The sequence below is a fragment of the Salvia hispanica genome, chromosome 1 (assembly GCF_029641045.1).
Source record: "Salvia hispanica isolate PSC_SH4W2 chromosome 1, Shi_PSC_v1, whole genome shotgun sequence".
NCBI classification, from domain to species: Eukaryota; Viridiplantae; Streptophyta; class Magnoliopsida; order Lamiales; family Lamiaceae; genus Salvia; species Salvia hispanica.
In genome coordinates, this window is record NC_142692.1 from 38,627,580 (window position 1) to 38,655,213 (window position 27,634).

Genomic DNA, 27,634 nt, shown 5'->3' on the forward strand with positions numbered 1-27,634 from the left:
AAAGCTTTTCCCAAACGTGAGTGGTTAAAAACGAACCACAAGCCCCTAATAAAAGAATCACGTTAATCTCATTTTCTTTTAATGCAGTATTGTATATGTTATTTCAAAAAGAACTGAATAATAAAGACACATAAAGCATGCAAAAATATTGTCAACATGACTTGTAATAATTCTCAAAATTGTAATTTCTTAATTGTCTAATTTATATGAATGTAAAAGGTTACTTGTATATTTTTTTACTAAAAATTGAACATTTTAAATAATAAATACCATAAATAAAAATGATAGATTGAAAAAGTACAAAATAGCTATAAAAATAGTGCAAAAAACGTAATTGCACAATAATCTAAAATTACATGCTAAAACATTAGAAATTAGTATAGTAGTAATAACCAAAAAATGGAACACCAAAAATAGGGGATCTCATGTGTTGAGGTTATGCATGAGCGTAATCGAAGCTCGACTAAGACTTGTAAATCGTATATACACATTAGAAAAGTGTACGTCTTTAGTACAAGTTCTTATTGATTTAGTGAAGTTGAAGACAATTAGCTGCTGCTAACAATTGATGAGATTCTGTGGATGAATCTTCACACTCCTCTTTGTACATCTCTTCAATCATCGGCTTCCACAGCCGGACTCGAGCATTGATGAACCAATTCGAAACCTACAAACAAACAAAGGTTCATTCAATCCTATCCAAAACAACCTTTGAACATCATCTCTTGAGGAAGAATCTACCTGATTCTTTGACAAGCCTGTCTGTGATGCTAACATCAGCTTCTCCGAGTCATTTGGATACGGATGCAGGAAGTGTCCGAAGAGCCAGGCACGAAGAATGGTGACACAAGTCTCGGGCAGGCCTCTGATGGGCCTCCAAGCGTGGATGGATCTCGATTCTTGATGAAATAGGCTAAACTGCGTGTCCTTGAGGAGTTTGTGCTTGGTGGTGTGGATTTGTGCAAGAATCGCGTTCCTTAGACGACAGAAGTGCTTGGACATGGCTAGGAGGGCGAGGGCCGTGTAGGACTTCCCTGCACCCGTGCCAGCAATGGCCTCGAATGAATGGATCAGATAGTACATGTGGTGCGAATACTCTTCATATCTCATCTCAACCTGCAATCCAACACCAATAATCATTCTTGATCAATCAATACCACATTCAAAATTCAACATCAATAACCATTCTTTTGATCAGGAACTAACATCAAGTTATAGTCTTGATCAATCAATAACACATTCTTGATCAACAACTTACACCAATCAATATTCAACATCATCAATCATTCTTGATCTCGAACTAACATCAGTCAATAGAACATTCAAAATTTCAAATCCAACACCTAATTCTTGATTGACAACTTAATTAGATTAATCAGTAGCACATTCAAATTCATCATCAATAATCATGGTTGATCAGGAACTAACACCAATCAATAGAGAACATTCAAATTCAACCCAAATAAGCATTCTTTTGATCAAGAACTGATTAGGATCAATTAAAAACAGAACACACAAATTCAACACCAATGCAAAAAACTACCTCCTCAAGCAAGCCAATGAGCTTAAGCAGGTCAACACACACCAACTCACAGCCAGAGAGCTCTGCCTTGAGCTTAGACGAGACGCGAAGGGCGCCTCGCCTGCTCAACCTATCCATACATCTCCGATTACTTGCATCAACTCCCTCCCCGCCAACACTAACCATTTCTTGAAGAAGGGACTGAGCCGGCTGCAGGTATTTCGAGCTCCCAATCGAAGCAACAAACGACTGATTCGGGTTCCCATCCCCACACAATGACTGGTTGATTGATGGAAAGTCATCAAATCCCATCCCACAACCTTCCTTCATGCCAATGAGATAGGCTGCAGGATTCATGACTCTCTCTCCAAATGGGACAGAGCCTAATGAGAGAGAGAGTCGAGATTGAAATGATGATGAATCTTCTGAGACCATGGTGCCAAAAAGATTGAATCTTTGATATCAAGAAGAAGAAAACCTCCTGATATAAATGCCTAAGTACAGTGATGGAGAGATTAGATATCTCTGTTTACAGATGAAGAAGAAAAGGCATTCAAGAGAGCAGCATAAATGGCAGTTTATTACAAACATGCCTACAAAACTTGTAATTATTCATGCAGAAAAACAGATAAGAAGAGATAAGAGAGAGATTCTTTTCTCTTACATTGGCTGTCTGTTTTTTCCTTTTCTGAAGTCTATGGTACCGTATGTCAGAAAGCTGAGAGCCATACATGACAAGAAGATAGCTTAAAGAAGCATAAAAAGAATATGGGAAAAATTCAAAAATTAAGTGAAAATGCTAAAACAGCTTTACTTTCTTGCAGTGGCATTTCTTTGGGACACTCAACAAAGCACATTTCAGACTGATTTTCACAAATTCTTCGATTATTGAACACAATCAATGAATGGCCAATTCCCATGTTCAAAGACAAATATTTATGGAGATTTGTGTATGCTGCATGTTGCTAAAAATGGCATCAATATATTCAGATTGAGATTTTGGAAGGATTCTTGTTTTATGGATGAGATCTTGGGCTTTGTACTGGAAAATGTGGTTAGTTTATAATAATGAAGGTTGAAACTTGAAAACTTGAGATAAAAAAACCTACACTAATCTATTTGATATAGATAGTGTGGCAGTGGCATGCATCTCTAGCTTAGCTAGATAGTGAGGATGTATATATATATTTGATTGAAATTGTAAATAATTAACTGAAAACGATTTGAAACGAGAGACATCCTTGGCTCGAGCAATTGTCATTTTAAAAAAGAGAAACAAAAAAAAGTTAATGGACAATGTGGTTTGCACATTTTCGGTACAAGTTAAAAAATTATATCACCAGAATTATCTAGACAAATACTAAATTTTCAATTGATATACTTTTGCCCTATTAAACATTAAGACTAAAATCTCTTAAATCTAAAAAGGGTAAAAAAAGTCCAAAAATAGTGCAAAAGTATCTCAAATGCAATTAAGTCTTTGACAAATTACATTGTCCACACACTTTTTTTTTTTTAGTTCACTGTTTAAAATGTTAGTGTGCAAAATCAAAATTTAGCTAAAGTTAACTAATTCACCAACCATTATGGAGTATCTTAATATAAAGAAAAATATATGAAAAAAACACAAATTATGAGATCGGGTTGCTCCCATCTTCGACAAAGTACAGGAGTAATATTTAGCAAAAAATATTAACTCCATTGTTTATAAAGTTATATAGTGGTGATTCATAGTTATAGGTTTGGTGATGAGATAAATGATAGATTCTGGGCAAGTCCGATTTGGTTGGCTGTTAAAATATGAACTCAGGCCCACATACAGTCATATTCTTGCACAATTTATGTCACACAATAATTTAGAAATGAATATCCTATTTTCTTCATCGTTTTTTTATGTAATTTAAGAAGGTGATGTTTAAGTATAGATACTCCATATAAAAACAGTTTATACTAATCTTTTATTAAAAGTAACATTGTCTATGTATTGTATGTCGTTTTTGCCATGCTGGACGATTTCAGAATGTTAGCTTCATTTTGGGGAAAAAAAATTAAAATTGGAGAAAAAGTTCAAAACGACAGCGTTTAAGTAAGCAGCAGCGCCTACTACCTCTTAAGAGCACGCAGCAGGAATTCCTTTTCCAACATTAAACTCTACCTCTAAAAAATTCCTCTCTCAAATTCTCTTGCACGATGACCTCCGACTCCGCTTCCTCACGCAAGGTTACTTTGCCGATTCGATTTCATTTCTAATTTTGTATGATTGTTCGTTTATCCGCAGATTTGATTCTATATTCTGTGTTTCTCTTTTGGGTAAAAATGTTTTATTGATTGTTTCATTGTTTTTATATTTTGTTTTCTGGAACTGGAATTGAAGGCATTGAGCAAGATCGCATGCAATCGGTTGCAGAAAGAGCTGGTGGAGTGGCAGGTGAATCCGCCCGCCGGTTTTAAGCATAAACCTACTGATAATCTTAAGAGGTTTCTAATTTTTTTTCCTCGATTAATTTTATTTTCGATTTCACGGACAAATTGAAAGTCTGGTAGTGATTGATTGAGTTTTGGCATGATTAGATGGGTAATTGAAGTCAACGGGGTACCGGGTACGCTTTATGCTGGTGAAATGTACCAGCTTCAAGTTGATTTTCCGGAGCATTACCCTATGGAAGCGCCGCAGGTATATTTTCTTGCTATTTAGTTCCCTTTTTTGGTGATTCTGCTAGAAAAATTCGGAAATTTTTTATGTCGCTCAAGTGTTACTCAAGTTGTTCTTTTACGGTTTTGCTGTTAGCTTTGAGCTGTGTCTGCTGAATGTGTTCCGTTAATCAATTGATATTCTTCATTTTGTACAGGTTATATTTGTTCCTCCAGCGCCTTTGCATCCTCACATTTATAGTAATGGCCATATATGTTTAGGTTTGTCTCTATTTTGACTCGATTCCCTTCCCCACGCCCCGAAATATAGAAATTGATTCGATATCAATATGCTTGAATTTGCTTGCTCTTTATTATTGTGACCTTTTCCGTGGTTGATTTCCTGTTTTGGATTAGTGTAGTGTGCAATCTTTTTGGCTTTGCTACTATGGAAAATGATGTTGAAGAGTATGTATCATTTGTGAACTATTATGACTTTCAGATCGAACAAGTTAGTATAAGGGAAATGTCTTGCTAATGCCCTTTCTGAATATTAAACTAAAGTTTAAGGGGCAAGAGCATTTTTTTTCTTGGGGGAGTGGGGGGTGTTCTCCCTTTGTGCAAAGAGGAATTTGAATAGAAAACCATTTGTCAAGTTTATAAAAACTCTGGTTCTTAGGCAGTAAGACTAATCACGAATCACTTCAATGTTTACTGTTATGAACTTGTAATCTTTTTGGAAAACCTGGTCCATGAGTATATAACTTGTGAGACTACCAGTGGGCTCTAAAATTCATGGGGTTTCATCTTTTAACAATTACTCCTAGTAAAAATAAAGATTTGTCCTTTTGGGGACATGCAAGTGGTGACACCTCTTTCCCCAACTCAAAATAATAAGTACTGCTCCCTCCGTCCCAGAGAAGTTGGCATACTTTGAAAATGGCACGGGATTTTAGGAGGTTTTGTTTTGTGTGTTAAATGGAGAGAGAAAATATAATTTTTATATTCATGTGAGAGAGAACTTTTTCCAAAAAGGGAAATGTGACATCTTTTGTGGGACAAACTAAAAAGGAAAGTGTGCCAACTTCTCTGGGACGGAGGGAGTACTATACTCTATATATGAACTAATTTTCCCATCCTGTTATTTTACATTCTAGTGGACACCGTTTAGTAGAGGGAGAAATGCTTTTACATTTAAGCTTACATTTAAACTGGTGTGTAGTGATTTTGTTCATCAAACTTATGAGAATCCACCCCAGCATTTATTCTTTCATTTCTTAGTCGTAGGAAAAATATATATTCTCCATTATCCTTCTACTTACTTTTAGAGTTACTTTATTCCTTATTTCTCCATTATGTTCTATCTATTTACTCGCTATCAGCATTTCTGAAGTTGATATTTACAGTGTGTAAAAGGTAAGAATATGTTTGATTAGACTTGCAGAATATTTGGTTTAAAAATTGTAAATGTGCTTTTTGAAATAGGATCTTGAACTCCTTGACCTTTATGTATTAATTGTAATATTCATCCAGCTATGAGATATCCAGAACTTAATGGCAGCCAAATTCAGAAAAAGACTCTGATTCTAATGATAATAGGAGATTATTTAGTCACTCCTTGATTTCTTCTCTTTTGTGAATATCCACTGTGCAGATATTTTATACGACTCCTGGTCCCCGGCTATGACTGTAAGTTCGATTTGCATCAGCATTCTATCTATGCTGTCAAGCTCCACCGCGAAGGTTAGTCCAATAATATTCAACTGTCGATTTATCTCTGATCTGAATTCTGAAACTGTTCCCGGACATTGATCTCTCGAATTTTGCCATATGCAGCAACGCCCAGCCGACAATGACCGCTATGTGAAGAATTGTAAGAATGGCAGATCTCCGAAGGAGACGAGATGGTGGTTTCACGATGATAAAGTGTGAATGCAGATAAACATGTAACTCATTCTCACTCTATCCTACATAGGTCGGCTGAAAATTGAAACATGTAACTCATTGTCACTCTATCCTAAACTGCTCTATCATACATTTCTGTAGCATGTTGATCTATTGGTATATATAAATGTATGTTATGTTGTATTCAATCAAAGAGGTTGCCAAACTAGACACCATTTATTTATTGAGGTGTGCTAGAAGATGCATTATTTAAAGAAAAACATAATTAATCAATCAAGAAAAATACTTCATAAGTGATGAAGAAGCCTTAGGTGTTTTTCTATTCCCCAACCAGTGCTGCATGTGTACTCCAATAGCGTCAAGATGTGTGCTGCTCTTGCCGTGAAACCCAACCACCTTCCCCTCTGTCGTCCCCGACGTGAAATACGTGCCAGTTTCTTCCCCAAAAGGACCATATTTCTTTCTGCTAGTGTGGAACGTTAACGAACGGATCACTTTACTTCCTTGTTCACTTTTTATCGAACCATAGTATCCACTTATGCATGTTAACACCTCGTTTGGATAGTCTAGCTTCACCTGCAACACCATACATACAATCAAAAACAGGTTTGATGTAATGGAAACAAACAAGTTTGTACTATCTTATATGTCTAACCCGATTTGCTGTCTGTCCGTTTGTGCCTCCGTGCTTAACCGACCACACAGATTGGCCGTTTCGATCATACTCGATTTCTACACAGCAAATTGCATCTGTTATAGTAAGAATGATCTGTTTGATCCCTGTGAATACTCCATCGTCCCACGGCTTCCCTCCTTCCCCGCCCCACGGCCCTGGCCCGTATGGAGCTGGATGCACTACCTCGTCCGTTTGTCCTCGCTTGCCAAATTTGAAAGGCCATTCAGAGCCATCAGCTGCCTTTTTAGCTACCAATGCAGCTTGGTTGGTCGCTTTAGAAGCAGAGTGTTTGTCATTGGCGGTTGGAGGAACATTTGCTACTTTGCCTGAAGCAGAGCTTTTAGCATTGGCGGCTGGAGAAGCATTCGCTACTTTACCTTCTAGAACGTGAACACCGATTGCATCAAGAAACAATCCTCTCCGGCCATGAAATCCGACAATCATGGACCCTTCCTTCAACTTGGTAGAGAAGAACTCCCCTTCCTCCTCTCCATATGGCCCGTACTTGCCTTTCGTCGTGTGGAAAGTGAGCGATTTTACCACGCTCGGACCCATTATCATCGTAGGCCCCATATAGCCCGTCAGATGAGTCAGGATCTCCGATGGATAATCAAAAACAACCTGCAAACAACAACAATCTTTGATACTCAACTTGAGGGGGAGTGTTTGAATATTAATAAAAAAACTGTATATATTGGTTCCACTGCATACCTTGTCCGTCTTGAACGCTCCCGTGCCGCCATTCTTGCTCCCCCAAACAATCTCTCCATTCCGCTCGTAACAAACCCGGACAGCCACAATGCAAACGTTGCGCGACAGGTTGATTTGTCGCACCCCGTCGTACACTCCATCATCGAACGCGCTCCCTCCGCCGCCACCCCACGGCCCCGATGTAACCACACCGCTACTATTCTCAATTATTTTGTCAGAACTAACATGATTATTCTGAATGCTTCTTTGAAAACTAACATGTTTATGAATCTTAGTGTTGGAGGATTCAAAGTTGGCGTAGTCATGATGATTAGAAGAAGTATCCTTTTGCCTTACAGCAACAATAAGATCATAATCGGCGCCAAGGCTTCCTTGGATCATAGAATATTGATTTTTATCGACAGGCTGAGAAATTTGGAGCTGAGAGTAATAGATAGAATTTGGAGAAGCAAGATGGTGGTTTTGAAATGGCTCGATGTAAGCACCAATTGCATCAAGAAACCAGCCAGACTTGCCAAGAAATCCGACAATCCTTCCTTGTATTTTGGGGAAGGAAAAATAGGTTCCTTGTTCGACCCCAAAGGGTCCATACCGTCTCTTGTTGCTCTCTAGTGATAGGGCTCGCACGAACACAGGTCCTCGTTCGTGCAAATGCCCGAAGTATCCATGCGCCGATGTTAGGTACTCGTCTGGGTAGTCAAGCCTAATCTGGTTGACCACAACAAACAAAACATTAGAATTAACTTGATGACATGAATAAATAGAGATTGATACCTTATCTATCTTGGAGCCTCCACTTCCACCATGAATTTCCGACCAGATGGATCTTCCATTGATCTCGTATTCGATTCTGATGGAGTCGATAGCATCCCCATGACTTATCTCCAGTTGCCTCACAGTCGAGTACACGCCATCGTCCCAATATTGCCCCTCTTGCCCTCCCCACGGCCCCACCAACACCGTCTGTTTCCCATAATTCTGCAACAATCAATAAACATCAATATTCATGCAGTTAGGTTAGGGAACTGCGATGTGGGCTTACCATTTCTAGAGAGAAAAAAGTAGTGTTGTCGAGAGAGAAACTAAAGAAAGAAGAATGTTGTGTATGAGGGTTTGAAGGGACGTGAATATATATATGGAAAATTGTATAAGGCTGGAAAAATTCTGGGTTCCACTATGGAGGGAAAGCATTCAAAAGAAGAGCATTTGATTCCAAAACTTAAGATATTAATGCTGTATCCCATAATTTAATTTGATGCCTCACTTTGTGCCATTTTCGAATATACTACTATAATTAGTGTTTGAAAGTTGAATTTGATTATATAAAATTATTAACCCTACTAAGGGCATTGATGTCGTCGAGCTGGTCGAACGAATTTCATCGACTAGATCTTGTTCTAGTCGGTCTGGATTGCGTATCGAGTGACTCACGACAACATGTGCAAGCTCGGAAGTTGGGAGTGGGTTGGGGCCATGTGCTTAGCTGCAACATCGTACATACATACTAAGTTGTCTAAGCACGAGGTAGCGGATGCTCTAAGTGATATGGGTGTGTGAGTGAATTGAAGTGAATGGGATAAAGGACATGAAGTGAATTTGGAAATGGTTACAGAATCAAATGTAGATTTATTAGGATTTACTTCCAATTGGAGAAGAATAAATCTCCACTAATGGAGTGTAATTATGGGATTAGTGGAGAACTGATTCTATGTTTCTATTACAGATGTGCGATGGATACAAATTACTTTTCCCTTTCACAAACTAAGTTCAAAATTTGAGTGAAAGACAAGCATATACTAGTCCAAATCAAGAAAGACTTAAGTACATATTCATAAGTGGGGAAATTAAGATAGTTATAATTAAGTAAATTCTCTCTCCGTCCAAAAAAAAATATTTAGCCCTATTTGTGGACAATACAGGTTTTAGTGAAAAATTGGTAAAATAGAGAGGAAAAAAAGTAGATAAAGTAAGATAATGTGGAGAAATAGTAAATAAAAATAAGGAAGAGAAGAGAAAAAATTGATAAAGTATGAGAGGAAAACTTTCAATTTTTATAAAATGAAACTATTTTGTGGATATAGCAAAATGGACGCTCAAAAGAATTCGGTGATGGTTGAGAGTTTTTCTCATATAGGCCATGCCGAGTGAGATCCGATAAATTATTTTATAATAAATGAATAGTTAGTTGGCTTGTGCCGCACAAACTCCAGATAAACACCCCATCCACGTGTAAAACCAAAGACCACAGCAAAATCTCCGTCTTCCCCAATTATCCAAAACACCAAACCCTAAAACCTTCATTCAATCAATCTCAATGGCGATGATTCAGTGAAGATTACCCACTCTCCTCCACAATTCCTACATGCCATTCAATAATTCCTCAATCAATTTCCCCTTCCCCCCTTCCTAGACCCCATTTCTCTCTCCTCTCCGAAAATGGCGCTGCCTCAGCTCCTGCATTCTCCTCCATCTCCATCGCCCTCGTCCTCCACCTCCCTAATCTCCCCCAAACCCCAATTAAACCCCGCCCGCAGCTTCCTCTCCCCACCGCGCCGCCGTCGCCCCAATCCCCTGTCGTGCGCCGCCTCCTCGTTCCCGGAGAAGCACCACACAAACCCTAAATCCGACTACGCGGCGGAGCTCCCCCTCTTCCCCCTCCCCCTCGTCCTCTTCCCCGGCGCCGTCCTCCCCCTCCAAATCTTCGAATTCCGGTACCGCATGATGATGCACACCCTCCTCCACACCGACCTCCGCTTCGGCGTCATCTACACCGACGCCTCCACCGGCACCTCCGACGTCGGCTGCGTGGGAGAGGTCGTGAAGCACGAGCGCCTCGTCGACGACCGATTCTTCCTCATCTGCAAGGGCCAGGAGCGCTTCCGCGTGAATCGATTGGTCCGCACCAAACCCTACCTCGTCGGCGAGGTCACCTGGCTCGAGGACCGCCCCTCCGCCGGCGAGCTCCACGACCTGGACGCACTCGCCGGGGAGGTCGAGAGCTACATGAAGGATGTGATCCGCCTCTCGAATCGCATAAATGGCAAGCCCGAGAAGGAGGTGCAGGATCTGCGGAAGAACCTCTTCCCCACGCCCTTCTCCTTCTTCGTGGGAAGCACCTTCGAGGGGGCCCCGAGGGAGCAGCAGGCGCTGCTGGAGCTCGAGGATACGGCTGTGAGGCTGAAGCGAGAGAAGGAGACGCTCAGGAATACCCTCAATTACTTGACGGCTGCGTCTGCCGTCAAGGATGTGTTCCCTTCGACATAGCAATACCAAATGTGGGGTAATAATACAGTATGTGTTACTCCATGTGCTAATGTCTAAACTTTTGATATCCAATACATAAAATTCACTTGCTCAATTGCTTTTCTTGAATTCAACTATCTTGTAAGAGTTGATAAATTAGGATCATGATCAAGATTCAAGTAAATGCTCTTGTTGATTGTTGAGTATGATAGCACTTGTTGATTGTTGAGTGTAACAAATTAGGATCATGATTCAAGAAAATGCACTTGTTGATTGTTGAGTATAGCAAAGGCAGTTTTCCTGTTAGGAATAATAATCTAACTAGTGCCTAGTGGTGAGTGTGTGTAGTGTTGGGAAAAATTTGAAAACTTTGCACTTAATATCCATTAAGACATGGTTGTGAAAGTGTTATGTTCAATTCAGTTTTGTAACTTTGTTCAACTAGTTAGTTATTACTAGAGACAAGCAACATCTATGTTTACTTGTATCAATATTGGTTGTTGCAGTTTGCTTTTCCACCCCTTCTCCTGTGATTGCCATCTTCATTTGCAAGTTTTCTTGTTGGAGAGATGGCAAATTTTACAGTCTGTGCGAGTGCTTCTCTTGCAAATCTACTTGCAGTTGCATACACATATTCACTTTAGTTTGAATCTTGAAACCAATCCACTCTTCATATCCTAGGATTTGCTGTCTTATAAAGTGAATGATCCAAAATGTGTTTCTGAACCTATGTTTTGGAGTTTGGACTATCACAAAGTGATCAAGAAAAATGCTTTGTGGGGCCCATTGACAGGCTCGAGTTTTCTTCAAAGTATCAATCCAGTTTTTTGGTTCGGCCCGGTTCAACTATACAAACTGCTATAACACGACAATCCGCCCCAAAATCGCAACGTTTCGCTCACATACTTCAACAATCGGCCAACATAAAACAACAATATGCTCATATATTGTTACATGTAATTCTTAAGAAAAACACAAAATACCTTGTCTAATCAAACACCATTAAAACTTGGTACTAGTATATAAAAACACAACGGACATCCATCTTAGTACATCCCATTTCACAAAATCAAAATCATTACAATCAACATACCCCCAAAACCTTCTTCCTTTTTCTTCCCAACTTTTTTTGTTCCTAACTTATAGGAAGATGAAAATCAAACCATTTTTCATATTAAATTAAATATAGCCGAACATGATTTTCCTATTTTATCCATAGTCAAACATTCTCCGTTGACTGCGAGAGGAGTGGCTGGGTGATGGATGGCCTGATCTGCGGGGTGGCTCTGCTGGTGTTGTGCTCCGCGCGGCATTGGATCTCTGCAAACTTCTTCTCTTCGCTCTTCCCCCAAAGCACCAAATACAATCCGAATATGATCAGCACTGCACCAATTATCCTGTCCATCGCACACCCACCAATCAAAATTAGTCATTATTCATTGGGTCGGCTCTATTTACTTCTAGATTCAATTTTATAATTATATTGATTTCATGAAAATACGAAATTAAATAAACGACAAAATATTAGGACGAGGAGAGAACACACTAGATCCCAACTCGGTCGGGGAATAGGGGATGCATTATTAAACAAAATGTGACATTCTTGACCTCCAAAGATATGGATGGCTAGGAACTTGCTAACTCTATGATATATCCCCATCAAATTGATCATATTTTATTTTATTTTTTACTACTATATATACTAATAATAGAGATGCCCAATTCAATTAGAAAACGACAGACGTAGTTTAAGCGAGCCAGGATCGAAAATTCATAGTGTAAGATGACATTCAGTTCATTAAACAAGATGATAGTTAGATTATAATAGGAGATAAGCAAAAATGGACTTGTATAGGAGTAAATTAGTCACATGATGAGGTGGATGAATGATTGCAAGATACAGTGCAATTTTCGCACTGTGAAACGAGCCGAGATACATTGTCACATGCAGTAAAAGGGCAAACATGGCAACAGAATGACATCTCATAGAATTTAACTAAGATCGAGTGAATTGGTTCGATTAATGATATATAAAAAAAATAGCGAGTCGTACCCGCCCAAGTAGAACTCCTCTCCCAAGAGAAGGGAAGAGGTGATAGCCACGACGAGTGTCTGGACGGGCTGGTAGACTGCGACGAAGACGGGGCCACCTTTATCTATGCACCATATCTGTACAGCGAAGGCAATCCCAGATGCCACCACTCCCTGCATCATAAGACTTGGCTGTCATCTTGATTGTCTTGACAAAACACACATTGGGGTGTGTACATGTACAAACATGTACGACTTTCAATAATTTGATAAATAAATGTATAGTAATTTTGTACATTCAATATGATTTACTTAAACCACATGGCTCAACTCAACAATGGAGATTTAAGACCCACTAGTGCTTCAATAATGTTCTCTATTGCTTAGACAATTTCTTTAATATGGTGTCCTTTCCTTAACTTGAAGAAATTAAATATTCAAGCTAGCTTTCATTTTCATCATTTTCTTCTCAATATATGAATTCATTTAATTTAAATAATTCGCTTGCCATAGTTGGTTTTACTAATATAATGATAGAAGTAACTTAGAAACCAATTAGACTAAATGTGAAGGATGAGACTTATGTAGTGATTTTAGTACTTACAGCGTAGAAGACGCTGAAGACCTCGGAGCCGGTGCGGATGAGCCAGGCCTCGCCATTCCTCTCGAAGAAGGCAGCGATGACGAGGAACTGGAGGATCCCAAAGAAGCACGGGTAGGAGGTGAAGGAGAGGCGGGCGGGATACCTTTTGAGCACAGGCGCCTGCAGCACGAGCCAGCCGGCCCATGACAGGCAGTGGCCTATCAGGTAGAGGCATCCCGTCGTCCAGCTCGCATCTCCCGACACTGCCATGGAGGGCGGCGTCGCAGGGGTGTAGATGGCGGGCCCCTTGAAGAGCGTGATGACAGACGCAGATGAGGAGGCCTGCCACCTTGGAGACCCCGTCCTTGCGGTCCAACCGCACCTTCTCTATGCGGACAAGGGCGAAAGTCGGGGAAGTGTTGTCGAGTCCGACGAGGTAGAAGCCTTGGTTGGCCGTTATCCCTACTATTGCGAGGAGGAAGCTCCATGTGATGGGCGGCCTCTCCTTCCTGTTCATGTGAATATAAATAAAGAGGAATAGTAAAATTTAAAGGTAAATATTAAGCACATAGGAGTATATACTTTTCGAGAAAGTAGGCGAAGGGGAGGAGGAGGATGAAGGCGAGGATGTTTCGATATCTTGCTGATGCCCATGTTGAGGGCGAGGCGGGAGACGACGTGGAAGCCTGCATAGCCGAATTGTAAGGCCAGCATGGCTATGTGGAGCTGGAATTTCATTCGCCGCCCCATACCCGAGCCTGCATCTGCCATTGCTAGCTGTAGTTGAGAGGATTATAGATGAGAGATTGAGGTGAAGGTGGGATTTAGGGTGATATATATATAGATATTGAGGAGAGGACCCCACGAGGACGAGAGGGGTGTAGGTCAAAATTTGAGGCTTTGAAAGTAGTGTTCAAGTGTTGTATGCTAGTCTCTTACATTCGTATGGACAACCCTTGCAGTTCATCTAAGATTATTAGTGTTTTTGTTGCATGTTTTGCAATACGAATTTCACAATTAATGCTGACTTGTTCATGTTTTTATGTGTCATTTGTGACAACTACCTTCAACTTAGACATCTATTGTCCAATCGGATGGGTTCGAGTTTGTATTTACTAGTCTCTCATATTCATATATATAAATACCCAATAAATTCGAGAAATTAGTAGAGAATAGAAAAGAAATGTAGTATGGTACTAATGATGAAGTGTGGGGTATGGAGGGTGTGGTGTGGTGATGAGCCGCCGCTGCGCACGAGGGGAGGGGGTGGCGGTGCCCTTCCACCGTGCCACCGTCATCGTCCTAAACCCCACCACCCCTTCCCCTTCACATTTAATACTTTCCCACTAATTCAAACATAGGCTAAAACTTATTTAAAATAAACTGACTTACACTATTACCTCTAATTTTACCCCGTTGACTTTTATAATTTCATACTACTATGCAATTTTACATAATGCTATTTTGACGCTCGCCACTACTTTTGTAGATCTAAACCAGTTTTAGTATTTGTTTTGTATAACTAACATACTAATATAAATCAAAGTATAATATAAACAATTCTATTTCTAGTTGTACAATCCTGATTACAGTTATTACGTGTATTTCTTAACTTATTAAATTAATAGATAAAGAAATTTTACATTTTCTAATATGATTATTTTTTCAAAACATAATTCCTCAACATATCAAAACTGTCTCTAATATTATTTTATGTATATAAGCAAAGAGTCTGATTATATTATCTGCTGGTTTAAATGGGATCAAGATCACAAGATTTTGATTTATTAATTTTATAAGAAGATTTTGATTTTTTATTCACTTCGATTTCTACTCCAATCCCGGACACAATTTTTTGATCGCCGATTTTGCATTATTTATAAAATAGGAGTTTATAATTAGTTTATTAATTTAGATTTTTTGAACACACACACAGGCAAAAAATCTTTATTTTGTGATGATGGTAAGAAAAGCAATGAGTGGAAATTTAGGAGACTTACTTCAAAAATTTTGTAGCATGAGGGACATTAATTAATTAAGTAAAATGAATTATTTAAGGTAATAAATATGGTGCTCCCACTATCAATCCACCTCCCAAAGATGGGCTGTAGTCTAATATTAATTGTTTTACTTTAATCGACATTGTGCCCCCTCTCTTTTCAAACCACCATCAGTATCATTCTATAACCTTTCAAATATCTAGCAATATCATTCTATAACCTTTCAAATATCTAGTAAAGTTGATTCCTGTCCAAACAATAAATATAATCATATTCAATTATTTCTACAATTATAATGGAATAATCTATTTAAGATTATCAAATTTTTTAGATATATTTTTGATAGTGTGAGTTTATTCGAGCCTTGTTACAATTTGTTGTGTAATCAAGAATGAAATTTGCAGATTAACTGCAAGAATGTAAATCGTAGGAATTGGAGAAATTTTATTGATCTTGAGAGAAATAAATTGGGGGAATTACGAGCTGAAGTAATACAGACTATTCAGCTTTCACAAACTATTTAAACTCTAAAAGAATTCAACGTTGACTCAATCTAACGGTTGAGATTATAAGATCTCAACTTGTACATATCCTACGGCTACTGAGACTCAAGATCAAATTGGCTTTGATCTAAGCTTCTCCATCCTTCTGTTAGCTATCATGCAACTGATTCATCAAAACATTACAAATCTCCACCTTGATGTTTCAGCTGCTAAGATGGTTACCCTTCGAGATCTTCACTAAACTCATGCACAACTCGAGCTTAGCCTTAGGCAGGGGCTTAGTCAACATATCAGCTGGGTTCTCAGCTGTGTCCACTTTAAACACCCTTATGTTTCCTTTCTCTACCTCTTTCCGAATGAAATGTAACCGCACATCAATGTGCTTGCTCCTCTCGTGATACACTTGATGTTTTGCTAAGCATAAGGCACTGTTGTTATCACAACCAATGCTAATAGACTCCTGAAACACACCAAAATCCTGCAACAATCCTCTGATCCAAACACTTTCCTTGACAGCAGATGTTAATGCCATAAATTCTGCTTCAGTTGTTAACAAAGCAACCACACCTTGAAGACTGCTTTTCCAGCTGATAACAGTCCCATATAAGGTGAATAAGTACCCTGATTGAGATCTTCGTGTGTCCATATTTCCAGCAAAATCTGAATCACTCCAACCCATCAGTGGATCCCCTTCAAACTCATGGCCTCCTTCGAACAAGATCCCAACAGATGTAGTTCCCTTTAGGTATCTCATCAGCCATTTCAATGCTGACCAATGTTCCTTTCCGTGATTGGACATATATCTGCTTGTCACTGACACAGCTTGTGCTATGTCCGGCCGAGTACTAATCATGGCATACATTACGCTCCCAATGATGTTTGCATAAGGAATCTGCCTCATCTCTTTCTCCTCAGCTTCATTCTTAGGCTTTTGATCCTCACTCAGCTTGTAGTGTTGCCCCAAAGGTACAGAAACCTCTTTCACATTTTCCATTTGAAATTTCTTGATCAATCTGAAACGTAGTCAGCTTGGCTCAACCAAATTTCCTTCTTCTCTCTATTTCTGACTATAGTCATCCCCAAGATCCTCTTTGCAGGTCCTAGATCCTTCATCTCAAAAGCAGTTGCTAGATCTTCCTTAACTTTCTGGATTTCCTTTACACTTGCTCCAGCCAACAGCATATCATCAACGTACAAGAGTAGATAGGCTATTGCAGTTCCACCTACACTCTTGATATAAACACATTCATCATATGAAGATCTTAGAAAACCACTCTTGATCATGTGACTGTTGAACTTCATGTGCCACTGTCTACTTGCTTGCTTGAGTCCATATATGCTCTTTTTCAACAAGCACACTTTATTTTCATCCCCTAACTTCACAAAACCCTTAGGTTGTGTCATGTATATGGTCTCCTTCAAATCACCATGCAAGAAGGCTGTCTTGACATCTAGTTGATCAAGTTCCCAATCATTCCTCGCAACTATTGCCAAGAGTATCCTGATGGATGTATGCTTCACCACAGGAGAGAACACCTCATCATAATCAATACCATGCTCCTATGTGAAACCTCTAGCCACTAGCCTGGCCTTAAACCTGACTTTCTCTGTACCAGCAGCTTCCAATTTTCTCTTGAAAATCCACTTACAGCTGACCACTCTTCTACCATCTGGTCTCTCCACCAAGACCCAAGTACCATTTTTCAGCAATGAATCAATCTCCTCAATCATGGCTTGCATCCATTTCTGATGGTCCTTGCTTTCAACTGCTTCCTCATAAGAGCATGGTTCTGAGTATTCAACCTCTTCTGCCACCAATAAGCAAAAAAACAAGAATTCAGCATCAGAATATTTCGTTGAAGGCTTTACTGCTCTTCTAGCTCTGTCTCTGGCTAGCTTCCAGCTTTGAGGGGCATTTGGTGTGGGAGGCTGAGGTTCCTGACTTGACTCAGATGCACTTATCTCTTCTTTCTGTTGCTGCTGATTTTCTTCTGCCTCCACCTCAAATTCAGATGTCTCCACCTTTTCTTTCCCAGCATCTGATGTTGATCTAAAAGGCATTTCAGTTTCCGAGAAAATAACATCTCTGCTAACTATTACCTTTCCCCTCCCAGGCTCAATGCACCACAACCTATATCCCTTCACACCTTGTTGATAACCAATCATGACACATTTTAATGCCCGAGCTTCCAGTTTTCCCTGTTTCACATGCGCAAAAGCTTTACAACCAAAAGTTCTTAGATCATCATAAGTGACATGCCTGCCAAACCATCTACTGTCTGGTGTATCACCATTTATGCTAGAAGAGGGACATTTATTTATTAATTTCACAGCAGTGGTGGCTGCCTCAGCCCAAAATCTCTTCCCCCATTCCAGCTCCAAGCAGCATACATCTGACTCTTTCAAGTATGGTGCGGTTTGCCCTCTCTGCAACCCCATTTTGCTGTGGGTTCAGAGGGACGGTTCTGTGCCTTTTTATTCCCTTAGATTTACAAAACTCATCAAACTCTCTTGACAGGTATTCCAACCCATTGTCTGTTCTAAAACATTTCAGATTAGTGCCTTTTCTGCCTCAACTTCACAGCACCATTCTTTGAATCTCTTTAATGCCTCTGATTTCTCTTTAAGGATGTATATCCATAATTTCCTCGAGTAATCATCAATGATACTCATGTAGTATCTTCCACCCCCAATGGATTTTTCTTGAGCTGGCCCCCACAAGTCACTGTGGGCATAATCTAGAGGCTTCGTAGATGTGTGAACACCCTTAGGATAAGACAACTTCTTTGCTTTTCCAAGCACACATTCCTCACATTTTAATGCACTGGTTTCATCATCACTATATTGAACCAGATCCTTCTTTACCAGCTCCTTCATTGTTCCAATGGCCGGATGTCCTAGCCTAGCATGCCAGAGATTCACATTATCTGTTACAAGAACTTGGCCAACTCCCTGATCTCCTCTCTGAATAGCTGATGTCATATAGTATAGACTTCCTTTCCTTTCAGCTCTCATCAGAATTCTTCCTGCCTTGCTGACAAACATCTGTCCAGCCTCAGAAACAAACTTGCATCCTTTTTTCTCAAGTGAGCCCAATGATATCAGATTTCTCTTCACTTCAGGAATGTATTTGACATCATTCAAGATAACAACACATCCATTATCTACTTTCAGCCTTACAGTACCTATGCCTTTAATTGAGCAGACTTGATTATTGCCAAGAACAACTGATCCAGTTGTCCCTTTTATATTTTCAAACCAGTCAAGATTTGGACTCATATGGAAGCTACACCCTGAGTCCATTATCCATGAGCTCCCTTCTTTACTATCCATGATATTCAGAGCAACAGATACTTCACCATCCTCTGCTTCTTCAGCTGAATTCACTGCCTTTGCACCCAGACTTTCTTGCTTTCTCTTCCAAGCAAAACAATCCTTCTTGATATGGTCGGGCTTCTTGCACCAGTGGCAAGAACGGGTCTCCTTTTGATCACTTGGCACATTCTTGGAGACTTCATTCACCTTCTTGTATGGCTTCTTTCCCTTGAATTTCTTCACATTCAAGCTTTCAGATACAAAATCCTCGATCCTCATCTCCCCCTTTTGCAATTCCTTCGACCTTAAAGCCGACTGCACTTCTAGGAGTGTCACGGTTTTCTCACGCCCATACAAGATAGCATCGCGCAGCTAATCATAGCTGGAGGGAAGCGCATTCAATAATAGAATTGCTTTATCCTCTTCCCCTATCGACACATCGATGTTTTCAAGATCATCGATGGTCTTGTTGAAATCCTCCAATTGTTCCAAAACCCCTTTTCCCTCCAAGAATTTGTAAGAATACAACCGCTGCTTCATAAGCAGCCTATTCGCAAGCGATTTCGTAAGGTATAAATCTTCCAGTTTAGACAGAATACCTGCAGCTGTTGTTTCCCTCGCGATCTCCCGCAGCACTTTATCGCCAAGGCACAAGACTATTGTGCTGTGAGCTTTCGCCTCAATCTCTGCACGCTTCTTGACATTCTTCTCATCGGTGCCCTTAGCCTCCTTGGTTTCCTTCTCCTCTTTCTCCAAGGCGGAAGCCAAGCCCTGCTGAGTGAGCATAGCACGAATCTTCATCCTCCATAACGCGAAGTCGTTCTTGCCGGTGAATTTTTCAGCTTCGAAACGAGACGCCATCTTGGTCGCAGATCCGATTCCAGCCAAAATTAATCGGAAAAAACTTTCAAAAGTGATTCCGGCAGACGGCGCCAATTGTTACAATTTGTTGTGTAATCAAGAATGAAATCTGCAGATTAACTGCAAGAATGTAAATCGCAGGAATTGGAGAAATTTTATTGATCTTGAGAGAAGTAAATTGGGGGAATTACGAGCTGAAGTAATACAGACTATTCAGCTTTCACAAACTATTTAAACTCTAAAAGAATTCAACGTTGACTCAATCTAACGGTTGAGATTATAAGATCTCAACTTGTACATATCCTACAGCTACTGAGACTCAAGATCAAATTGGCTTTGATCTAAGCTTCTCCATCCTTCTGTTAGCTATCATGATTCATCAAAACATTACAAGCCTAAAATGAGATTTATAAAAAAAAATGTTTAATTTCTATTGTTCACCAGTTCCTTGAAAATGAATTTTTTATTTTAAAGTGGAATATAAAAATACTGAAGAATGTGTTTGGTTGATTTGAATAAGAGCAACGAATGTTAAAGCTTGAACTTTAATGTTTAGTTGTGTGGGTTCCATCGATTTGATTTCTAGCTAGGAGTATATTGTAATTATAACTGTTGAAGAATATTTATGAAGTTTTGCATTTTGTTTTTGTTATATGTGATTTTGTTATATTATCCTACACATAATTTAATGATATTTGTGTCGTTTATATAATTTTATAATTTGAGAATATATACTTAGATGATCGGAAATACTCCATATTGCAGAAGAAATAGTGATATTTGTTGTGTGATTTAGGAACATTAGACATGCCCATTTCAAATGATTCTCACCTGCAAAAAGAATTCCCTTTTTTCTAACTATAAAGTGCTTTACATTCATTCGCGCATGCACAGACATTGAAAAACGATTTCTTGACTTCATCATAATTTACCAAAGATTTGCACCGTAACAAAACCAGGATTTCGATGCCAAAAGGTCAAATTACTACTCCCTCCGTCCCGGCTAAGATGACATATTGCTTAGCCGGCACGGGATTTTAGGAGTTATTGGTTAAAGTGTTTAATTAGAGAGAAAGAAGGTGGGTGTAGGTATTAAAGTAGAGAGATGAAGATAGATGGATATTTTAATAGGAGTGAGAAAAAGTGGTTGAGTGTATTAATTGGAGAGAGAAAGTTATCAAAAAAGGAAATGTGTCATCTTAGTTGGGACAAACTAAAAAGGAAAACGTGTCATCTTAAACGGGACGGAGGGAGTATTAATTAGTATTTTCTAATATTGATATTTCTAGAAGTAGCTATAACGTACTCCTAAGAGATACTACTTCCGTCCATGAAAGTTTGACACAGTTTACCATTTCGATCTGTCTCTAAAAGTTTGACACACTTAATTTTTCATTTTTACTCACATTTTATTATAAAACTAATAGTTTAAAAGTATGACCCACATCCCACCAACTTTTTCAACTCACTTTCCATTTCTTAAAACCTGTGTCGGGTCAAAGTGTGTCAATATTTGGAGGACGGAGATAGTAGTAGTTAAAAATATCAGGGCTCATGGCTAAAAATACCTCTATTAACAAGGAACGGAGGGACTATTATTCACTTGCTTTTTTTTTTGGAATAATTATAAATAAAAAACACTATGTTTTATGTATTTTGAACATCTACTATACTAATAGCCCACCGTCATTTTGACTTAAGAGAATTTGTACCACATAAAAATAATTATAAGAATTCATATCAAAACAATAAAAAGAGTACACAATAAATGCATTATTTTTTAATGTAACAAAATATTTATACTAGTGCTCAAAGGCATTAGTTAATTTGAAATTAACTAAAATAAATGAAACTTCTTAGAGAATAAATGTGTTTTAAATCTCAAATAGAATCAAATTAATGATCACATGGACATGACACCACTTGTGTTCCCCAAAGATCCATCGTTTCCAATTTCAATTTTCAATAGCAATTATCAATACTTGGTACGAAAAATAGGTGAATGTTTTATTTGGGAAGAAAGATTTAGACAATTTCCACCCAAATCCCGTGCACAAAACGACATCATGAAAATGAATGTTTGATTTTTGTCACAAGTTTCCATCAATTGTAATTTAGTTGAAAACAATATTAGTCTTTAAGCATCGTGGTAGGCCAAAATGACTCATAACTATGCTAGATTCTTGCAACATTTCAAATTAACTTTTACCTATTTCTATAAAATCTTAAACCCATAATTTGATTACCCTTCAGAATTGTTTTTTATGTGCTCCAATTATATTAGTAAACCAAAAATACATTGTTGAAGCCATATTAGTAGTATGATTTAATTTTATTCAATTTTGAAGTTTGGTCTCTTTCTCAAACAGTCCTTTAGTCAAAGATAGAGGAGAAAGGGGTCAATGAAGGAATCACCACTGTTGCCAACATAATGTAAGCCTAGTCAAGTCATCCCACCACTATCCAATCACACCATTGGGAAAGCTAGAACAAGCATCTCTGGTCCAAAGATGCTCTAACATCTTCATACAGGGGACAAATAAGATTCCTAGTTACTCACTTTTCTGATCCACTAAAACCAGTTGGTGACAACACTTTCCCAATGCAAAGGAGCTCATTTTACCTACTCACTTTCCATCCTCTTCAAAGACATGTGCAGAGTAACACATCACCACAGGCACAGATGATTAGCAAGCACTAACCAATTTTAAAGGCAGATTTGAATGTCTAAATATCATTATCACCAACCCTTTTGAAACTCATCAGCAGACAGCAGTGCTTAACAATTTTACAGAGAGCAACTACAAACCTTAATAAGCATGTTCCAACCTAGGTATAGTTCGTGGTGAAGGTTAACTACGTAACATGATTTAGAAAAGTTCTTACATATCCAGCTTTCAGAAATTCACTATGATAAAGTAGAGGCGAGGATGAATAAAACGAACAGAGAATACACGAAACAGAATGCAATCAATAAAGCCTAACAGTAAATAACCAAGACACATTGCTCTTCCACTTCCATTGAGGAGCTATATACATGGAAGAACACAATATCACGCATAATACAAATATCACAGATGGGAAATTGAATGAAAAAAATATCATAACTGAATAAAACATTAACAAAAGTTCGATGGAAGAGAAAACAGCAAATAGACATAATATACTAATGGCCTAATGAAAATTTGTAGATCCACAATGTAACTTAATCCACAAACGGCAGGGCATTTTTCCTTTTGGCATTAATCCCTTCCATTTATAGTTCTATGACGACTGTAGATCTAGACACATCTCCACATCAAAAAGAGATGTACGGGATTAAATATTGGGGCTTGTTTTCTTACAGAACATAATATCTCTTCATTGTAATATAATGTACACGAACAATGCCAAGTCATGTTTCAGCATCTGTATCCTCAACAGATTTCTTATACTCTGGCTTGAGCTCATAAGTACCTTGGTTTGTTCCTCTTTTATTGTACACGCATAGCTCATTTAATATCTCCTTCAAAAATTGCTGAAAAAGATACAGAAATTTATTTGATAACGAAACATAGAAACAGAAAGTGGAAATAGAGTTATGAGCAAGGCATACAGGGGGTTGATCAGTCTCTTGAACCAGCTGTTTGAGTGTCCAATTAGGTTGCCTCTCAAAAAGCTTGAACATGATATCTTCCAGCTCCCCGCGATCCCTTCTAGTTCTTTTCATATCAGCCCCCTTAACTGGAGCTGCCTTTTTCTTATCCTACACAAGTTAGAATTATTTGGAATTTGATTTTTCAGTAACTAAAGAATAAGCAATTGGGGGCAAGCTCCAAAGTTTGTAAAAGCATATTTGTGTGTAAGATGGCAACATGGAACAGGAATACATTCTGAACCAGAAACCAGAAGACATCACGTTAAAATTTCATATAACACTACACCAATTTCATGACTGAAAACTGAAATGAGGAGCATTAGCTGGAGACATGAAGATCCTATGTACACAGAAATCAAAGCTGGAGAAGGGCTGGACGGTTGGTCAATAAATAGTAGTACTACTTAATTTCCAGATCTTATTTGGTGCTATAACCACTCCATTTAAAAGCATTTGGAATGAACTCCAGACATGTCATGACTCATGAGACTAATAACAGGCATAAAAAATGACTACGAACATCAAGCAAATTTGATGCTTCAGTTAAATATCATCATTCCAAATGAGAGGAGATAATTTCACATGTTAATGTTATTATGATCATTCATAAAGGGTTGGCATACCCTGTTTTTGTCCAGCTCTTAACAAACCAATCTCTAATTTCTAGGGGCCTTGAACCAAAATAAAGCATACTCTACTACATGGCAGCACATATTTTCAAGATGCTGTATTAGATTAAACAAGAAAAAAGAAATTAATTACTTTAGAATTCGATGTAATGAATCCCATCATTCCAGGCATGGGTCTCATGTGTACGCCACGATCATTATTGAGTACCTGATAAGCATGAGAGATGGATATTACTTTCAGTAAGAACAGAGAAACTAAAAGTGGCAAAACTATAAGTTAATAGTAGCTCGACGCCCTGACCTGGATTTGTCTATTCTTAACCATGGACTTATTTGTCCTTTCCCGACACATTTTTCTGTACTCTTCAATGTTTGCATGGTGGGGTTTCATATCAAATTTATGCTCCACTTTTCCTTCCACTGCAACTCTTCCTTTAAAAGAGAACTTGGTATTATATACACAAGTGGCAAACGAAATAATAAGCACATCCAAAATCCTTCTGGTGAAACATAGCAATTTATTGAAGAATATAATGATAAGTAGCAGTAGTAAAGATCCATTTAACTTAACTTCCGGGGCTAGTTGCAACATTAACCTAGCCACTCTACTGATAGGTCGAAATGCATACACATAAAATAATTTCAGAGGACGATACCTTAAATAAAACTGAAAATGGATAGAATAGATCTGTGAGTGAGTTATGCACATCAAAGAGATAAAACCCATACACGAAAACTCTCTAAAAGTAAACAGTTTGTTCTTTTATCCATCATGTTTCATGAAATATCACAGCTACACAATGTGGCCTTCGAAAAAGGAAACTAGAAAATGTCAAGGAAGTTTATTGTCACTTTGCTCAAAATTCTCAGTGAACCGGAATAAGCCTTTCCACAGTTGTTGTGGACTCGATCACTCACAGCAATTCTATGCAGTTCCGTATCATACACCAGCACATTTACAATCCAAGTGCATATTAAAAGATTTAGAATAATAGCTAGAGCCCTAACACCAATTGTTCTTTACAATCTCTTTTGACATAACGTGTGTAACATATATCCATAATCATTATCGTGAACAATACAATTCCAATACTTTAAGGACTTGTTAGCGAATCTCATACTATAACAATAATCTTGTTAGTTCGAAGACAAGATTATTATGAAGCAGCAACAAAGAAAGCGGATTTAGACTCCAGATAAGGAAAACACCTTGAATCGACTCGGAGAAAATTCCCATGGGAACGAAATCTTTGGACATGTTGAGAGAGTAGCTCTTTGGTATATTCAGAATCTCACTCCCAGCCATCTCCATAGTAAACTGAGATGATAATTCAGAAATCAAAAACCCTAGCAAACCAAATTTCCCCAATTGAAACCAGCATATAGAATGTATTAACAGTAATCACAAGAAACAAAAATAGGGAGAGTACTTGGAGGGCAGAGGATTCATCCGGCTGGAGGAGATCGAGAGAAACGACGACTTTGGAGACGGGAGGTGAGTCGGCGGAGGCGGAGGCGGCAGAGGACTGCCAGGCTTTGGAAACAACGGGAGGGCACTTCATGAGCCACACCGATCGGTCGGCTTTGGAGGCTTCGACATTGATGTCGCTATGAATGTAGGCCTCCTCCATTGAAGGAAATCCACGACCTTCTGACTGGAATTGGACTCTGCGGATCGCAATGGGTCGCTCCTTTTCTCCTGCGTTTCTTCCTTGTTTCAATTCGTTAGAGTTTCAGTTTCTAGTTTTAGCGTTTCCCTTGAGAGTATTTCTTTACTTTTCTTTTCTATCCTTTTGTCTTTTAATAGTACTACTACTTTTCTAATTTATTTTACTACTTGTAAATATGAGAGCATTAGAGCATCCGCAGCGGCTAGTGGAACGCCGTCCATCCGTCCGTGCCACTGGCAAGGACAAGCTCGTCCGCCAAAGTAAAAGTGGGTCCGGGCTCACCTCCATGCTCTTAAATAAGAGCACGGATAGGAATTCTCTTAGAGCTCATCCTTAATTAGAGTCACAATGTACATTCCATCTTGTGCTGCCACATGTCACAAAACATGCAATATTGTAAATACAATAATGCAATATACATTTGTGAAACTGTAGATGGATTTCTACAAATTGCATTTTAGTTATAGGCAAATTGCATTTTATATTGTTAAGTTTTGCATTTTAACATAAAAATTGTATAATGCAAAATAAAATACATATAAATGCAATCCGTCTATATATAAAATACAAATTCAACAGTCTATAGACGGATTGCATTTATATGTATTTTATTTTGTATATTGCAAAATCTATTTATAACTTCTACAAATGTATATTGCATTTTTGTGTTTACAATATTGTATGTTTCGTGCCACTAATCTTTTTTGTGTTTACAATATTGCATTTTACTATTTCCCTAATAATAAAATGGGATATTGACATCTAATATCATGAAACTTTCAAAAAGTTGGGTTATTCCCACGAACTTTATCCCGGGTTTGTTTTTTCCCACGAATGAAAAAATTCCAACAAATAATATTATGATACGGATTTTTTTTCGTAATTTCTCGACATCAATTTTGAGAGCTTCAAGTTTTTCAATCTTTGAAGATGGTTTTTCTTGAAGCACATCCTCTAAAATTGTTCTTCAATCTATTAAAATAACATGAATTTTTCATTCGTGGGAAAAAACAAACTCGGGGTAAAGTTCGTGATATTATTCGCTAATTTAAAAATTCTTGGGAAAAACCCAACTTTTGGAAAGTTTTATTATATTAGATGTCAATCTTACTAATCTAAAGTGGCAGTTTATTGAAAAGTCATTTTTGTCCTTTTTGGAGGGAAAATGTAAAACTATTTTATTTATCCTTTTGGTCATTTTGAGAAATGGCAACCATTGGACAAAAAAGAGGCAAATATTATTGGAAAAAATATTGGTCTAATGAAATATTGGCTTCTCAAACAAGATAAAACACCTATACATACACACACCTTTAATTGAAGCTGCATTTTTATTGATTGATTTACTGATAATTTTATTTTTTATTGCAGCAAAGCAGGATGGGTGACGAATGCGGCAAGGCTGATGGAGGCGGGGTAGTGGCGGCAAGGCGGCGACTGGCTACGAAAAAGTGACGGATCCGGGGCGAGAGAAATAGGGGTAAAAGGTGTGAACACGAAAAAGAAGAGGAAGAAGAGAGAGAAGTACAACAGAGGCGGCTACCAGGTAGTGCAGACTCGCCAAAATCCTCCGGCGGTGGTGTGAAACCGTGAGAGATTCGTGAGAAAAAAAAGGAGAAGAAGAAACGGAGAGGAAGGAGAAAAACTGGCGAGGCAGCAGCGGTGGTCGGAGGAAAGAGAGATGAGGAAAGGAGAGGGCGGCGGTGGGCAGCTGCTG

At 38.5% G+C, this 27,634-nt stretch overlaps 4 protein-coding genes and 1 pseudogene across 6 annotated transcripts; 1 reads left to right on the top strand and 4 right to left on the bottom strand.

Moving 5' to 3' along the window:
- Positions 1 to 374: 374 nt before the first annotated feature.
- Positions 375 to 2,230, bottom strand: LOC125218000 (BEL1-like homeodomain protein 11). 2 transcript variants are annotated; one of them, XM_048119590.2, is made up of 4 exons: positions 2,187 to 2,230; positions 1,544 to 2,016; positions 742 to 1,116; positions 375 to 667 (listed from the first exon to the last, which is right to left on the bottom strand). In XM_048119590.2, the coding sequence occupies exons 2-4, from the start codon at positions 1,955 to 1,957 to the stop codon at positions 530 to 532; spliced, it is 927 nt and encodes a 308-aa protein (XP_047975547.1). In that variant the 5' UTR covers positions 1,958 to 2,016; positions 2,187 to 2,230; the 3' UTR covers positions 375 to 529. The 2 variants fall into 2 exon arrangements, with proteins under 2 accessions (XP_047975547.1, XP_047975548.1); XM_048119591.2 differs by lacking the exon at positions 2,187 to 2,230 and having other exon boundaries at positions 1,544 to 2,180.
- A 1,353-nt stretch (positions 2,231 to 3,583) lies between these two features.
- LOC125198674 (putative ubiquitin-conjugating enzyme E2 18) lies at positions 3,584 to 6,281 on the top strand. The gene is made up of 6 exons (XM_089063081.1): positions 3,584 to 3,742; positions 3,897 to 4,000; positions 4,094 to 4,196; positions 4,372 to 4,435; positions 5,808 to 5,896; positions 5,990 to 6,281. Exons 1-6 carry the CDS (start codon positions 3,713 to 3,715, stop codon positions 6,083 to 6,085), a joined length of 486 nt encoding a protein of 161 aa, XP_088919207.1. The 5' UTR covers positions 3,584 to 3,712; the 3' UTR covers positions 6,086 to 6,281.
- Positions 6,256 to 8,540, bottom strand: LOC125222865 (Mannose-binding lectin superfamily protein). The gene is made up of 5 exons (XM_048125711.2): positions 8,488 to 8,540; positions 8,220 to 8,423; positions 7,446 to 8,153; positions 6,714 to 7,355; positions 6,256 to 6,634 (listed from the first exon to the last, which is right to left on the bottom strand). Exons 1-5 carry the CDS (start codon positions 8,488 to 8,490, stop codon positions 6,332 to 6,334), a joined length of 1,860 nt encoding a protein of 619 aa, XP_047981668.1. The 5' UTR covers positions 8,491 to 8,540; the 3' UTR covers positions 6,256 to 6,331.
- Positions 8,541 to 11,604: 3,064 nt separating this feature from the next.
- On the bottom strand, positions 11,605 to 14,094 carry LOC125223165 (protein WALLS ARE THIN 1-like; annotated as a pseudogene). The gene is made up of 4 exons (XR_016134629.1): positions 13,885 to 14,094; positions 13,324 to 13,811; positions 12,742 to 12,893; positions 11,605 to 12,085 (listed from the first exon to the last, which is right to left on the bottom strand). The product of XR_016134629.1 is annotated as a protein WALLS ARE THIN 1-like (transcript).
- Positions 14,095 to 23,066: 8,972 nt separating this feature from the next.
- LOC125220743 (uncharacterized) lies at positions 23,067 to 26,016 on the bottom strand. The gene is made up of 6 exons (XM_089068423.1): positions 25,678 to 26,016; positions 25,457 to 25,565; positions 24,549 to 24,679; positions 24,381 to 24,455; positions 23,577 to 23,726; positions 23,067 to 23,498 (listed from the first exon to the last, which is right to left on the bottom strand). Exons 1-6 carry the CDS (start codon positions 25,876 to 25,878, stop codon positions 23,376 to 23,378), a joined length of 789 nt encoding a protein of 262 aa, XP_088924549.1. The 5' UTR covers positions 25,879 to 26,016; the 3' UTR covers positions 23,067 to 23,375.
- Positions 26,017 to 27,634: the final 1,618 nt, after the last annotated feature.